General features: G+C 49.5%; 2 protein-coding genes across 2 annotated transcripts in view; one reads left to right on the top strand and one right to left on the bottom strand.

Annotated features, from left to right (window-relative positions):
- The window catches only part of LOC103756599 (patatin-like phospholipase domain-containing protein 1), a 9,588-nt gene extending 6,880 nt beyond the window's left edge, over positions 1-2,708 (top strand). The window contains exons 4-10 of the mRNA XM_018079561.3: positions 8-85; positions 502-562; positions 644-784; positions 1,066-1,159; positions 1,423-1,465; positions 2,065-2,131; positions 2,683-2,708. Coding sequence (XP_017935050.2) covers positions 8-85; positions 502-562; positions 644-784; positions 1,066-1,159; positions 1,423-1,465; positions 2,065-2,131; positions 2,683-2,708 — 510 coding nt within the window. The remainder of the gene's footprint in view (positions 1-7; positions 86-501; positions 563-643; positions 785-1,065; positions 1,160-1,422; positions 1,466-2,064; positions 2,132-2,682) is intronic.
- Positions 2,709-6,641: 3,933 nt separating this feature from the next.
- Positions 6,642-8,972, bottom strand: LOC115307727 (patatin-like phospholipase domain-containing protein 1). The gene is made up of 5 exons (XM_029962476.1): positions 8,969-8,972; positions 8,214-8,434; positions 7,473-7,538; positions 6,794-7,003; positions 6,642-6,710 (listed from the first exon to the last, which is right to left on the bottom strand). Exons 1-5 carry the CDS (start codon positions 8,970-8,972, stop codon positions 6,642-6,644), a joined length of 570 nt encoding a protein of 189 aa, XP_029818336.1.
- Between the last annotated feature and the right edge of the window lie 4,590 nt (positions 8,973-13,562).

The raw sequence follows: 13,562 nt of genomic DNA, 5'->3' as shown, positions 1-13,562 counted from the left end.
CTTCCAGATCTTCAACGGCAGCGTCCAGATCTCCATAGAGAACCTCTGCAGGATCAGCTACGCTCTCTTCCCACCCAGCACCATGGTGAGCCCACCAGGGCTTCTCCCAGCTTTGTTTTGGTTAAAAGAAATCAGTTCTGCTCCTGCCTTTAGGGTTCAGCTCAATCTCCACCACTTATTAATCAGATTTCAAAGGTGGGAGGGAGCACCAACTGTTATGGAAGGACATTATTTGGAGGGGGACACTGCTGATGAGTGGGCAACCTGAGGTGGGGGTCCACAACCTGCAAAGGACCAGATGGAATGAGATGATCTTTAAGGTCCCTTCCAACCCAAACCATTCTGTGATTCCAATGTTTCTGTGGTTGGAAACCAACCTGTGCTTGCTGCCTTCCCAAATGGGCCATCCCGACTCTCCATGGTCAAACAGCTTTGGACAGATCCTGCACTGCCCTGCCTGGGTTGGGGCTCTTCAGTGACCTCAAGTCTTTCTCCTTGCAGGTCTTGAACGACATTTTCTCCCAGGGGTACCAGGACACTGCCCTTTTCCTGTACAGGAACAGTAAGTGCCACCCCAAGACCTGATTGATGGGCAGATGTTTGACAGACACAAACATCATCCCTTTCTCTCCGTGTCCCACAGATGCCTTTGGGTTCAACTACTTCGATGGAAATTTCCGCTTCGGCAGCACCTGTGGGAAGAACAACTCCACCCAATCCAAGGGGACACACCCCGGCTTGTACGGGAGGGTCCCTGAGAGCCTGACTCCTTACTTCCTGCCAGGTAGAGGATTTGGGGTGCTGAGCTCGGGTTTAGGGCTGCTGCAGCCCTCAAGAGGAGCAGTGTTATATTTCAGACACTATTGAGTCATTTATTATAGTAAATATTTCTACATCTGCAGTAGCTGCTCACAAAGAGGCTTTGTAAGAGTGGCTCAAGCTGGACTTGGGTCTGGGCTTAAGCATCTACCTGAGCTGCAGCTGGACAAGAGGGATTTTTGCATTTATTTGATTATTTCTGTTACTGATCTTTATTTCCTTCTGTGTTGTCGTTTGTGGGCACAGGCTTGTGGAAGAAGGAGCAGATGAATGGACTGCAGGATCCCCTGGCCAGGATCCTGTTGCAGCCATACAGGCTTCCAGCTTTATTCAGGAAGGGGTAAGAACACCCTGAGAGAGGCATCAGAGAATGACACACCAACCAGGGGTCGTGGCTTCAGCAGTGGTGAGACAGCTGAAGGGACACATGAAGGGATTTAGTGTTCCCTGAAGGCAAACTCTCAGGGAGAGTGGGTATGGCTGGTGGGAACACCACAGGATCACTTGGTTATGGAAAAGATTGTTACAGGGTGCATTTACCATTAACACCTTTTCCTGCCTTTGCCCATCATTAAACTCAGGCTGTTTATTTTACTTTTGCAGGGTGAAGAAGGTGTGGGGGCTGCTGGAAGGTGTCACCTCCCTGGTACAAGGACTCCATAAACTCCTCCAAACCTTGGTGCCTGGTTTGCCCAAGAGAGCCGTGGACAGGAGGTGAGAAGCTCAGAGGATGCAAACCCTCAGCAAAGGGAGAGGAGGGAAACCCTGGGGGACCTCACCCATGGGTCACTGATGCTGAGCGTGGCTAAAATCTCCAAATGTGGAGTAGCCCACGTTAAAAATAGCTATTTTTCCCCCCCATTATATTATTTTGATATCTCAAAGGAGCTACAAAACAGCTCAGTGCTGCTTCCCTATTGCAACATAATTGTGTTCCAGATATTTATCTGCTGGGCTTTGTCCTGGCACGACATCAGGAACGCTCACCAAGATCCTGAGAGATGTTTTGGCACTAAACTCTCAAGGATTTGAGGCACTTAACTTGTCACACCGACAGCTTTTAAGTCGTATCTCCCCAAAACCTGCTTGCAAGTCCCTTCATGAGCAGCTGGAAGGAGACTCGCCCAGAAGGATTCCACACAAACTGCTCAGCTCTGAGGAAGCCCTTTGGTGTCAGACACCCCTGGGGCTGCTCATTGCTCTTGGTCTGTGGATCTTGACTCAGGTGTCCCTTTGTCCCCACAGGTAACTGTCCTGGACAGGCCCTGGGGGTCTCTGATGCCGCTGGTTCCGCTGCCTCGGGAAGGGAAGGGTGAGACCAGAGCTCATCTCACACACCAGCACGGCTGCTGGGTTTCTGTGGAGTATTTTGGAGGGTGTTTTTTTTCACTTGGGAGCTGATCCTGCCTCCAGTGCTGCTGCCCCTGCTCGGGCCTGACCTGCTCTAACATGACAGGTGAGGCAAAGCTCTGGTGCTGCTCCTGTGACCCAGCAGAGGCTGCAGGAGCCACTGGGCAGCTTCACCTGCAGGCACCCACAGCCCAGCACCTGTTTCCTTCCCCTCTCTCCCTCCTCATCACCAGCAGCCTCCCATCCCTTCTTTTAATGCAGATTACAGGGCAGGAATTTGCCATGAAAGGCCACATTTTAAGTGTTTTCCTCCCACTCAAAAACTTCCAGAGCAGTTTCATCTGAGCAAGGGAGAAGCCTTAGGGAGCATCCCACTGGGCAGGAACCAATTTTTGTCCAGTTCTCTGAAGTTACTTTACCAATTCTCTATCCTTGAGCTTCACACACCCCCACAGCTCTGCTTCTCCTGCCTGTGGAGGTGGGAGAACATTTGGATCCCCCTCAAATTTGCAGCTGTGGACAAGAATGGAGAAACCTGAAGATTAACCTCCTCCTACTTCAGAGTCCTGCAGTCTGTGCATTCCCTGACATTTCACAGATAAATGAGTTCTTTTCAGGGGATTGTCTGTAATTTGCAGCCACCCACAGTGCAGGGCCCAGGCAAACACCCCCTGTGTTGCTGGTCTGTACAGAGAATTAACTGGCAGCTCTCTTAATTATCCCAAATCCGAGCTGCACATCAGAGACTGATGGGTTGGCTTCAACCTGAGTCTCCCCTATTTGATGGTTCCCAATGGACAACAAATGGATCCCAACAGCACAAACTGTTTATGTGAATAAAGAACCTGTTTAATTGCACAAAGGGAAATGGAACAGAGGGAAGTTTCATCCAGAGGGCCCTGGGGACTCCAGGTATGAATGTGGGGAGCAGCTGAAGGCTGCTTTGATGTAAACAGATCCAAAGTTAGCTCTGAATGCTCTGTGAAAGGTTAATACACCAAGTTCTGCTATCTTTGGTTGAAATCAGGGACTTGGGAATATTTTCTCTGTAATGAGCTTGCAAAAAGAAACCTGGATGCTTATTTCATAGAATCATGGAATGGTTTGGGTGGGAAAGGTCCTGGGCTTCCTAGCAAGCACCTCCAGGCAGGATATTCCCATTTCAGTCAGACTCAAGCAGTTACACTTCAAATGGGAATTAAAATCCCCCAAAGAAAATTTTCCTTTTTTTTTTTTTTTGGACACCCAAATCCACTAAATGTGTCTGCAAATCTCAGCCACAAACAGGAGCACAGTTTGAACTGCCCAGTGTGTCCCACCTGCCCCTGTGATGCTTAGTCATAAAAACTCAGTAAAACTTCAAGGACTTCAACAAAAAAACAACCCACAAGGAACACCCAAACCAAAACAGTCCCAGCAAAAAGCCCTCCTGCTCCAAACCTGCAGAGATTTGCTAAGAGAGAAATATTTGACAACTCAATATTCAAATCAGCTGGTTTTTGCTTTATTAATCCCTCACCTTTTCAAGGAAGCACAGCTGGTGCTGCCTCCTCTGCATGAGCTTGGAGCTAAGGGCAGCAGGAGGCTTTGCCAGAGGCAAGGGATAAATCTTGGCATCAGTTGGAATCACCTTGTGCAGGACATTGTTTCACCCCAAGAAGCAGACTGGAAACCCAGCTGCACCCAGTTGGGATGGATCCACTCTGGAATGCCTCCTTTAAGGTGGGTCACGGGAAGCACCAGGGGCTGGGGCAGGGATAGAAGGGGCTGTTGGTCCTGCCTGTGCTGGTGATGTCATTGTCACTGTCACATCCTTGTGCTCCTCAGTGCAGGTCAGGCTCTGCCTTCAGGCTGGGCTGCAAGTTCCTCATTCTCTCTTTGAAAGATAAACTGGAGCTAAAGGCAGCAGCGGGGCCAAAAATGCTCTTCTGTGGCTGGCCTGGCCCTAAAGGGAGGAAAACCACATTATTCTGTCTGACAGACACTTCTGGCAGTTCCTGTGAGACAAACTGGATTCAAGTACCTGAGCAGAGCTGTTCCCTCCCTCCTGCTGTCCAAAGGGCAACAGGACAAGCAGGTTTTGATATCCCTCAAATATTGCCCTCCCACCACTGTGCTGCTGTTTGCCCCATTGAACTCAGCAGAAATGTGAAGCCTCAGGTGGATGGGATGAGGGTTTGGAGGCATCCCAAGGCAGCAGGAGCTCCTCCAGCTCTGGGGAGGGAAGAATCCCAGAATCTGATCCAAGCAATGGAGCCAAACAAAACCAAGCCCGTGCTCAGTCCTGCCTGTGGCCCTGGCTGTTGGCTGCAGGTGCTTTATGCCAGACTCTGCTTCTAGTGCAAGGACTAAGGAGGGTGCAACTCCCTGTGCAATTGTCCTGCTGGGCATGTGGATAGAGAGGCAAATCCTTGTGGATTGTGTCCTTTGGAAACAGGACTTACTCAAGAAATCAGGTACAAGTTGTTCACAAGTTTATCCCCCTGCTGATTTGGCAACATCAGTGATATTGCACAGATAAACAATAAAACAGCCTTTTCCTGGCCTAGATCATCAGGGCTTTTCCTTCATGGATATGGAAAACCTCCTGTGTTTCTCCTCTGGAGACTGACAGCCCAGACTCACCTCTTGGTTGCTCCCTGGCCTAACAAAGGAGTTTTGATTCCTCCCACAGGTGACCTGATTTCAGTGAAAAATGTTGCAGCCCAGCTGCAAACCAGAGACAGAGAGTCCTGATAGCCCAGGAGTCCAAAGAAGCCTCATTCCTACTGTGTTGCTTCCAAAAGCTCCACGTAGCTCAGAGTGATGGAGCCTTTAAAAATGCAACCATGGAAGCAACAGCCTCATACTGTGTCCTGCACTTCTTAGTGGGCCTAGAGCTGGTTTGTTTTCCATGGAAAGATCTTCCTTGCTTTTATTTTATGTTTTTCAAGCTTTTGTTTTTAGACCTGGAAGGGTAACAGTTCTACTCTTTCCACTTCATATTCCTCGTTTGGTGTGGTCCTCCTAGAACAATATTCAGGTCTTTTTTTTTTTTTACTTTTTATTTATGTGGCAACATTTTAAATAATCAGCATGTTGAAAAAGCTGTGACAATTCACCTAAGCTGACAAATTCTGAAATGTTGAAAGACTCAAAACCAAAAAGGAAATAAATAATAAAATTGTAAAAAATGTTGCATTCCAGCAGATACTTCTTTGTATTTCTCTAGTAATAATAACACAAACTGGGAACTGAAATGCTGAGGATTCACTGGTTTTCTGTTCAAAATTGAAATGGGAGAGGGCATTATTTTGCATAGGATTGCAGAAAACTACAAGTCTTGGATTTAAACCTGCCCTGTGTTGCTAAAAAATGATACAGGTAGAGGTTTGCCTGCAGCTCTGATGTGCCTTCCTTGCACTCAGAATTTCTCTGGCTGCAACCAGAGTGGATAAGGAGAAATCTGGATTTGACCCTGGAACCCTTGAGACACACTTAATGAAAGGATGTGTGGACAGAACCTGTTATTACCTTGCAAGCTGAGTAAATAAATGGCTTTCTCCATGGAAAGAGCTGCTTTTCCAAAGAGCCCTTCTGAGCCAGCTACAAGCCTTAATCTTCACCTAAAACAGGTTCAGCACAAAGCCTCACTAATAACCCCTGACCCAGGGGGGCCTTTTTACCCATTCCTGATGTCCCCACATCTTTTCTGGAGCCTCCAAGTCCCAGAGAAACCCTCTTGGCAGTGACAGCCCTGGGCCAAGTGTCACTTAGCCTGTGGAAACTGGTGGGGTAAAGGAAGTGCTGGTTCTTTACCCTTCTGGGGGTGGTGAAGGTGATGTGGGGCTTCATCTTCTGCCTGGGTGGTCCCTCGATTCTCTTCAGTGACCTCCACAGGGCCTGTGGCTCTGGAGCAAAGTTCTCTCAGTTCTGGCTTCCAGTGCAGGGGCTCCTCACCTTTCTGATATGATCCACTGGTGAATGAAAGCTTAAAGCCTTTGAAGTAATCTACAGGGAAATCAACTGTTGGGAAGAGAATCCAGCTCTCACTGCCTGTTCCTCAACAACCTGTTCTCCAGCAGTGTGAGCTGTGACAGGGTTGACTGGAAAACAGGGATACTGGTGACCCCGTGGTTAATTGGAGTTGGGTTTGGGGGTCAGGGATCACCAAACTTTGCTGCTTTGTGATCAGTGGGTTATCAAACACCTCACAGGGCACATAAGTCTGCATTTCTGTCCAGGTCCTGGGGGCCTGAGTTCCATGGGAGAAAGTTCTACCATGCCCACTGTGGCAGAGAAAAGACCAAACATCACCAGAGAGTGACCAGGGAGCTTCAGGAGAGGCTGGGAGTCAAATAATCCTACAATGCCAGGGATGCAGGGATCCCTCTGCCCAGGACCCTCTGGGTGCACTGGCAGCATCTCTTACCTTCTGTCAGCACCCCAAAAATGTGAGAGAAGCCTCCAACCTACCTGCTCCTCACTCCCAGTCACTTACTCAGTCTCTTTAAGAAGCAGACCGTGTCCTGGTAGCCAGAGGCAAAAAACCGGTCCATGACCTGCAGGGAGGAGGTGCCAGTCAGGGCAGCTGGGCCAGGCAAAAGGGGGCTCGTGGCTCTGGGTACCTGTAGGAGCAGCTCACTTGGCGTTTGGGGAGCTGAAAAATGTGCTGTAAGCGGCAGAGGTTCCTCGTGGAGAGGTGCAAAGTGCAGTCAGAGAGCTGGAAGTTGAGGAAGGCGGCGGCGCCGTCCCGGGGGCAGATGTCGTACTCGCCGGCGAAGGCAGACACGGTGATGGTGTTCTGGGACACGAAGTCAGCTTTCCACATGGCCAGTTCCCCGTCCACGTAACACTAGGGGGGACAGCAGGGAACCCTGGGCCCTCCTGGTGTCAGGGAGAGCAGTGCTGTGTCCCATTTGGGGTTTCTTCCCCACCCAGGCTGAGGCCCTGGGAGTACAGAGATGCCCTTCGAAGGAGCAGCACAGTTTTGTGTGCTCCAGGTCCACACCCACCACCTCCTCCCTTCCAGCCACAAAAGCACTCTTTAACTGGGAGGCAAGAGCAGCAGAAAGGAGTTGAGCCAACCCTGGGGACAGGGGGAGGATGAACAATTTTGTGAGAGGGTCTGTTCAGTTTGCAGTAAGGTCAGATTTTGGGGCACCTTCCTCCCTCTGTAGACACTGGGGGAACATGGCACTGAGCACCTTTGGTGGCAAACACAGGTTGTAAACATCCTCAATGCCACCACTGGAGAAAGAGCACAGCCTAGAGGGGCCCTTGGCCTGACCTGGGACAGAGTCTCCAAACCACAAGGTACTCACCACCCCACGGTACTTAGGAGGGAAAAATCCAAAATACCCTGGGATGAAGCAGCTGCACAGTATGGCCTGTGGGTGAGACAGGAAGGACAGAGGTGAGCAAAGAGCCACAAAACCTGTTGCCCTTGGGAGTGGTGGCTCATCTGTGAAGCCAAAACAGAGACCCCCCCAGCTGGGTTATTGGGCACCACTACTGGGCACCAGACCACGCCTGATATCCACAGCCAGGGCTGGAGAAGTGGGAAGGAACCTGTGAAATGCCTCAATTTGCTCCCTGCATACTCAGGATAATTCAGCCAGCAAGTAGAAGGGCTGATTGTTTGTATTATTTCAGCTTGTGACCCTGTCTGGATTCAGAGGGGTAAGGGCAGAAATCATGGGGCGGGTTACAGCGAGGCCCCAGGGCCTGTTGGGATGAGACAAGGGTTAGGGTTGGGTTTGAAACTAAAAAGGGTGAGATTTAAATTAGAAATAAGGAAGAAGTTTTTTACAGCGAGGATGGTGAGGCCCTGGCACAGGTTGCCCAGAGAAGCTGTGGCTGCCCCATCCCTGGGAGTGTCCAAGGCCAGGTTGGACAGGGCTTGGAGCAACCTGGGCTGGTGGAAGGTGTCCCTGCCCATGGCTGGGGGTGGAATGAGATGAGCTTTAAGGTCCCCTCCAACCCAACCCATTCCCTGACTCTGTGCTGTGGGGCATGGCCAGGCAGGAAATCCCACACATCTCCCATGCTGTGGCTGCTCCCACCTGGATCAGGTCCTCCTTGGAGGCAAACTCGGACACGGTCACGCTTTTCCAGTCGCGCACACGGGTGAGGACAATGTGCAGCTTTCCAGACACCAGCTCGTGGGCATTGGGAGGCAGGTGTTTGTCTAGGCCATACCTTAAGGCTTTATGGACTCTTTTTCCAGGAACAAGCCCCCAGAGGGAGGTTGCCAGACGACTGAGGAGGGTATTCTCGAACTCATCTGAAGCAAAGCAGAGCAATCATTCCACATCCCTTATATGATTAGTTACATACTATTATGTATTATTTATGTACTTGCTGAGCTGCACTTCCACCTGGGAAAGGGGCATTTTACCACCTTGTGAAATGCTCACACAGAGCCATTATTTTCATTAGGGCTAAGCCTCTCATGAGTGGACCCAAATTTTCCAAGGACTTTCAAAATTGCAGGAAGCAGAAGTATCTTGTTTTCTTATCCCGTTTCTCTTGATTTTCTCCACAAGGCATCTTAAAAATTTTTGGAGATGTGGGAGAAAACTGACAAGAAGCCTTTGTAAAATTTTTCCTCCTGTTGGCTCTTGAATCTGTGTTCCCCCCTGATGTATTTTCTTTCCCCTCTGTGTTTTGAGAATCTACCAGCAAGCCCAAATGACTTATTAAGGAGAGAACTTCTGTTTCTTATATTAGACATGCTTACTATTAATTCAAATTAATAAGATGCATGACTTATTTAATAATTATATCTAATCTGTTTTCTCTCTGCTGGTCAGTTTACTCATGTTTTCCACTCTTCCAGAAGTCAATAAAGCAAAATTCTAAGGAATTAATCACTGACTAATTAAAAAAAACCCTTTTGCAACTCCCAAATTCCAAGATATTTGATCTCTTTAGGCTCAGAAGGGACAGAAGTGCACAGCTCTTACCTATATCAAGCCCACACAATCCAATTGTAGCTATAATTGATCCTGAAGATGATCCATAGATCCTGGATGCAGATTTCAGTATGTCAGGAGACAATTCCAGCAGAGCAGACAACACTCCAGCTTCGTATATAATCAAGAAACTGCAACCTCTAAAGAATATAGAGTAAGGTCTCCCCTCTTTTCCACTTATCCTCATCATCTCTGCAAACACCAAGCACTGCAGCCACGAGAGAGCAGCTGCCCAACACCTTCAGAGGGTTTTCCAGAGGCAGCCAACCCTTAGCTGTGTCCCACTGTCTTATATCCCTCTGTTGGTCGTAAATCTCCGAGCCAAACGTCCAGTGAAAGAGCAGCAGTGGGCAGAAGTGGATGGTGTGATGTCTTAATGCCTAAGGCCACCCATTAAAATCAGATTATTACATGGCAGGGTGCCTGAGGTGAGCACTGAGCTGCTGGGCAGCCCCGGGGCACGGGGACACGTCACACTGATGTGTTGGGGAAGCAGCTCAGGGGGGGCCCAGAAATGATTCCTCAGGAGGGAAAAGCTGCTTCCCCAAGTAGTGAAACTCCTCCAGTGGTACCCCAGGGTGCCAGCACGAAATTCCAGCCTCTTGGGAGGTAGGAATCAACAAATATTTCCTGGTGTGAGTCTTGCAAGATGCTCCCCAAAGCTCTCTTGCCCCATTTGTAACACGTTACCAAACCCCATCCCAGGGAGTGGAAAGGGTGGTTGGATTACTAAAAAAAATCACAACCCAGGTTGTTTTCCTCGTTTCACAATTTCAGGGTCCAAGTTTGCTTAAATAAAGGGTAAAAATACAGAGTCCAGGTAACAACTTTTGGCTTCACCTGCCTCCTAAATGGCCAAGGTTTCAGTGGAGCAGCAGGTTCGTAAAGAAGTAAAGAGGAGGGGGGAAAAAGTCTGTCAAACCCAGTGATTTACTGATTATCCACCCCAAAATGCAAAACCTGCTTAGCCCTGCACCCTGGAGAGACATGGGGAAACTCCTACAGGGAAAACCAGCTCTGAGCTGGGCAAGGTCAGAGGCAACTGGACAACACAACCAACAACATCAACAACTTGGATATATTTCTCTGGAAAATCTACCCAATATCCTCAGGCAAAAAGGCTTCCAAAACCACTTTGGAGATGCTTCTTTCCCCCTTGCTGTGTTTTGAGGCAGTGCTGGAGGAATTTGGTGGCTCAGTACTGCCCTGATCTATGCAAAGGAGCTGCAAAATACCCCTGGGGGTGACCAAGCAGCTGGGCTGTGGTCTCCACTAACCCCCAAACCGTTCCCTGGTGTTAATCCAGCCCAAATTCCCCCCGGGAGCAGTGTCTGTCACCACCAAGCTCCACCCAGGAGCCACTAAGCTCCCTGCACACACCCTGTGGGCCCATTGCAGATCCCACTGCTGAGCTGCAGGGGGAAAAGAGCAAAGTAAAACTGAAGAGTCAGGAGAGGAACAAATATATTCCGTGACTAGTGAAGAGCACAAATGCACTGCAAATAATTTTCCATCTGCTCTTTAGTGCAAGGGACACTGAAGAATTAACTGCAGTGAGAGGGTTGATCCCAGAAGCTGCTCTGAGCTGCTTATGGGGTGCAAGAGGGATGTGGCACTTGAAACCCACTTACTTCATGGTAAGGCACACAAAGCTCCTGAGCTTAAGGAAAACTTTGATGCCCAACTCTGTAACCTGGGTTAAAAAAAACCAGAGCCAGCCTTGCAGAAGCACCAGCATTCCCACTGCTTCCAGCCTTGGGTTCAATCCCTCCTCCCCTAAATCAGCAGCAGGAGCAGGGAGCCAGAAGTGTGCCCCGTTATTGCACTGCTTTCCAAACACAGCTGGACAGCCCTGTCACTGCAATCCCAAACCAAACCCATGGATCAGGCCACACAGGCCACGTTTGACTCCTAATTGCATGTCTGTACTATTGAGATAGTTTGTAAATCCGTGTGTTTTACCTCCTTGCCCAGTCTTGCAGCACCAAGAAGTAAATGGTGTTTATCTAAGCACTAGGTACAAAGTGCTTAGGAAAAGCAGAGGGAAGCCAAGCCTCCACCTGCTTATTCCCTCCTAGCAGGTGCTGCCACGTCTCCCTGGCTTTCAAACCCTTGGACTGCTCCTCATGGAGGGCCAAGGAGTTGGAAAAAAAATTGAACTGTAAACCTATTACACAGCCCAGGGTGAGCTTTGTGTCAGAGTGAGGTACCCAGACCTCCAAGGTGGGGCTTGAAATGTGGGAGAAATCCAGGTGGTCTGAATAGGAGTGGCCCAGGTGGCATAAACAGTGAGGGGGAAATCCTGCTGGGGAAATGCAGAAGCTGTTTCTCGGCCCCTCTCTGCTCTGCCCCAGGATGGGACACAGATGGTGTGTGTCCCTGAGGGATGCCCTGGGTTTTAGGTGTGTTGTTTTACCAGGCCAAATGCCCCCATGCCCTTTGGCACTTGTCATGTCTCCATCCCTGTGTCAGAAACCACTCCAAACTGAGGGACTCTGCTCATCTGTCCCTCCTCTCTTCATCCCAGATTTGGGGACAAAGCCAAGCTTGGCCTTGAGCAAACAGAGCATCCAGGGTGGGCCAGTTTGAAGCTCCATTAGCCAAGAGAAACAAAGGAATCCATGTGCCTGAGAACACAGGGCAATACCCCAAACAGGATCTTCTTCCTTTGGCATTAAAATGATCCAGGAGCTGCCCCAGCTGCACAGCCAGGACACAGCAGGAACAGGCTGGCAGATGCCAAGAGGTTCTCTTGCCTCCCCAAGGTGGAATATTTGAGCACTGAGCTGACACCAGATCAGACCATTCTTTCACAGGTCTGCAGTGACAAAGATGTGACCTCAGGGCTGCCTTGGTCTGGGAATCCAGTGTGTTCCTAACCCACACACAGACTCTGAGCTGCAAGTCCTTTCAGGAGAAAGACTTTGAGGAATTCGTTTCTGTGGGGCAATGAATCACCTCGGAATCAGACCTGAAGCACTGGCACGTGAACTCATTGGATGAGCTGGTGCTGCTGTGCTGCCAGGATTAACCAGCTGGGATCTGGAGGGGAGCTGCTGCTCACACAGACCACTGCATGTCCAGAAATATCAACTCCTGCAATGGAGAATAAGGGAAAAGCCACGCCCTGAATGGTTTTTGCACTCAGCCACAGATTCATCCCCCTTAGACAGCATTGTCTGGCTGCCCCAAATGCATCCCCCTGGCTGAGGAAGCTTTTAGCTGAGTGAGATGTTCAGGGCAAAAGGGAGGGGCAGGAGGGGCTGAGCTCATCCAAACTGTGTGATGAGTCCTCCCCCAAAATTTCCTGATCCAGCCATACTTGCAGCAGTGCCCAACACTGATCTAAAAGCCCCAGGACAGTTGAAAAGGTCCAAAAGAGCCATTTCCTCTTGTCCTGGAACAAGAGGCTGCAAGTTCTTGTGGTTTCACATTTATTTTGTCAAGACTATCCCAACACCAATGGATTCAGCCTTGTCCATATCCTGTGTCCTGGATATCCAGCACCCTCAGTGCCTTGCTTTGGTGAATAATTGGAAACAACCTCTGATGCTGGGGTTCAAAACAGGGGATCTCAGCATTCCCTACACCTACAGCAGGGGAAAACCAAAGGATTCAGGGGGTGTAGAAATCCGAAATAGCAGTTCTATTTTGGGGTTGAAATCTTCTCTTGGAAGATCCTAATCTTAGCAAAAATCAGTTTGTGTTTCTCTCTCACCTTCATGGAAGCTCAGCTGCTTTTTATTTGTGTCTAACCAGTCGGTGAAGTGATTAATGGAGGAGTTTCCAAGGCACCTCCCCAGTTTAGTGCACTGAAACAGGGGCAGAATAAAGGAGTGGCTCTGGCAGTGCTCTGGACTTGCTGACACTGGCCCAGAGAGCACATTCCCATCTGCCTGCCCTCCTCCCAGAACACCGATTTTAAGGGTTGACACCACAATCAACATTTTTGCTGCTGATTTCACTGACAACCTTTATTCTGAGTAGGAAAGAAAAAAGCATTAATGTTCCACCCTGGACCTCGCCTCTTAAATTGGTATTTCTCTAAATTTGGCAGCTCCCAGTGCCCCAGCATCCCTGGCTTTCCTTCTAACAGGAATGTGGCACACAAACCTCCAGTCTGTACTACGATTAGCATTAATTAGAGAAACCTTTTCCCTGTTCTCATGACAAACATCTCACCCAGGCACATGACATGATGTCAGTGCCCACTGCAGCCACGTGGGCTGCCCTGATGGTGATGAAACAGTGACTTCACCGATGCCCTAAGGAGGAGGGAGAAGGTGGTGCTTGCAGACAAGACCAGGTCTCTCTGTTGAAGAGACTTTCCTGCTGACATCTGCACCCCCGGGGCTGTGAGGACGAGATGTCTGAGCAGATCCCACCTCCAGGCTGAAGGAGTTAGGGCAGGCACTGCTTCACACCTGCAGTGCTGTG

This window comes from Manacus vitellinus, unplaced genomic scaffold (genome assembly GCF_001715985.3).
Source record: "Manacus vitellinus isolate BGI_N305 unplaced genomic scaffold, ASM171598v3 scaffold_47_pilon, whole genome shotgun sequence".
In the NCBI taxonomy this organism is placed as follows: domain Eukaryota; kingdom Metazoa; phylum Chordata; class Aves; order Passeriformes; family Pipridae; genus Manacus; species Manacus vitellinus.
This window is presented reverse-complemented; position numbering and strand designations above follow the sequence as displayed.